General features: G+C 37.2%; 1 protein-coding gene across 1 annotated transcript; it reads right to left on the bottom strand.

Annotated features, from left to right (window-relative positions):
- On the bottom strand, positions 1-1,962 carry LOC145795886 (PKS-NRPS hybrid synthetase cheA-like). The gene is made up of 4 exons (XM_082880814.1): positions 1,509-1,962; positions 1,286-1,445; positions 507-1,209; positions 1-240 (listed from the first exon to the last, which is right to left on the bottom strand). Exons 1-4 carry the CDS (start codon positions 1,960-1,962, stop codon positions 1-3), a joined length of 1,557 nt encoding a protein of 518 aa, XP_082736940.1.
- Positions 1,963-2,174: the final 212 nt, after the last annotated feature.

The following is a 2,174-nucleotide window of genomic DNA, read 5'->3' as shown; positions in this document are numbered from 1 at the left end:
TCAAGTGGTGGCAATGGGTCCGATCTTAGTGGTAGGAATGTAAGGCACTATTTGTGCTAAGAAATGGTAAAGGACAATATTATAGGATGATGCAATCAAATGCCCCATATCTGGCATTGTCATCCAATATTCCGTTCGAGCTGGTTTTGCATCAAAGTATGTCAAACTATGGGCAAGCTCCTCAATCCTTTTAAACGACCCGTAAAGCTTTGTATATAAATCATTGTAAGTGTGCAACTCCTGTAACAGGTCATGTCTTACTTCAACCCAATGATCTTCACCACAACCAATCAAACTAGCAATCGATCTAATCCACAATGTCCATCAAGACTTACATCCTTCACATGCTTAATGCATGGCCTTATACACTGTGGCAATGCATCAATGTATGTAGAATGTTGTACTTGTCTTGTTTGGTACACCTACAGAAAAATGTCTTTAATTACATTTGACCAAGTAAATAATATTGAACTTATATTGTATTACAATACCACAAATTCATATACCTTTTCTTTGGTAGCCTGTTTTTTTTGTCCATTGACAAATTCTTGTGTACCTTTCTGTGAATGTGATTGTGTGGAGGCACTACCATGTCTAGATTCAGCCAATTCAAAAGCACATGGGTTACGTCGAGTGGATACATTAACCTTTCGATGACCACGAGGTCTTGGATTGGGCTTTAACTTTGGTTCAATGAGAAATGTGCTATCTGGACTCACAATCTCTCTCAATTTCTTCAAAATCTCGAGTCTCACACTAATAACCAACTCTACTTCTGGAATACAAGTTAACTCCAATTTATCTTTGTTAGGCAATTTGACAATATCAAGTGTCCTCCAATGTGCATGTACTGTCTCAAGTGGAATAGGAAGTAATTGTCTTATGTAATAAGCAATCTCATGTGCACAAGGTAAACCATGGGTATGCTGAATGACACAACCACATGCTAAAGAATCAATTCCAATGGATTCTGCTCTCTTTGTCTCTACTAATATGTGTTCCAAAGCACATATGGATACATTACCCCGAAGCTGGACAAATTCAGAAGGAGTAAAATTGTGTTGGACAACTATCAAACTCTTCTGGAATGAAGCCTTGATGGTAGTGTGTTGCAACTCAAGCAAATTATGTATTTTACTCCAACAAGTTTCAAAACTCCCTTGGCTGGATTCAAGTTGTTTCTTTAGTGATGAACGTGCACTCTCAGCCCTAATCAAATAAAATTTTTAAAGATTCATATACAAATAAGTACAAATTGAGTTTATATAATTGCCAAATTATTTACCTATTCGTTGTAGCATTCTCGTAGTGCATGCATGAATTTGTCCACGATGCAACAAATTTCTCCTTGTATTGCTTCAACCATGTTTGAGTAACATAATCAAGTGCCTCTAGATATGCACTAAACTCTTTGTGCAGTGCGTTAAGGTGTTCATGGTATTCATCTTCAGACAAAGAGAAGATTAACAAATTCCATGAAGAGTTAAACTTTTCCTACGTGTCTTTACTATCAAACATCTTCTTGCATTTAGCCAACACATTCTTATTTATATGCCATCGATGCAACAAGTGTTTGGAACTAGAAAATACTACATCAATGGCATTCATCAATGCAAGCTCTCTATCCGTGACAATAACCTCAGGAAAAATATTCTCATCCATAAGACCACGTAATATATTCAAAGCCCATACATAGGTGTCGGTACGCTCGAATTGTAAATATGCTGAAGCTATTAAAAATGTCATATCTGTGGAAGTCACACCTATAATCTCAAGCAAGGGAAGACCATACCTGTTGGTCTTATACGTACAGTCCATAATCAAGACACGTGGAAATGCACGAAACAAATCCAAACTGAATGGATGAGCCCAAAGGAGGTCATTGACAACCATGGTATTTTGTTCACATCTATGCCATTCAATGTATTCATGCTTTGCTAGCTTCCCCAACAGTTGTTGCATCTATGATCTTCCGGCTTTCTCTTTCACTTTAAATTTGTGACGCACATTATAAATTGTCTTCATTGTCGTTACATTCAACGGATTCCTCTGTTTCAACGTAACTAAAATATAGTTTGGTCTCACCATACTCTTAGACATATCCACCAACAATTCATTTTCTTGGTGTGATAATCTCCCCAAATATGAATGCCCCTCAAGATGATTCACAGCTG

This window comes from Camellia sinensis, chromosome 7, assembly GCF_055761805.1.
Source record: "Camellia sinensis isolate YWXY chromosome 7, ASM5576180v1, whole genome shotgun sequence".
NCBI classification, from domain to species: Eukaryota; Viridiplantae; Streptophyta; class Magnoliopsida; order Ericales; family Theaceae; genus Camellia; species Camellia sinensis.
Note: the sequence above shows the minus strand (reverse complement) of the source record. Positions and strands in the feature narration are given on the sequence as shown.

Excerpts from the sequence above, each read along its gene's own strand:
- LOC145795886 (XM_082880814.1), bottom strand. The coding sequence starts at position 1,962 with ATGCAACAACTGTTGGGGAAGCTAGCAAAGCATGAATACATTGAATGG. Across the intron at positions 1,446-1,508 it reads ATGCAAGAAGATGTTTGATA|ATGAATACCATGAACACCTT; the intron begins GTAAAGACACGT and ends CTTTGTCTGAAG. Across the intron at positions 241-506 it reads AACAGGCTACCAAAGAAAAG|GAGTTGCACACTTACAATGA; the intron begins GTATATGAATTT and ends GACCTGTTACAG.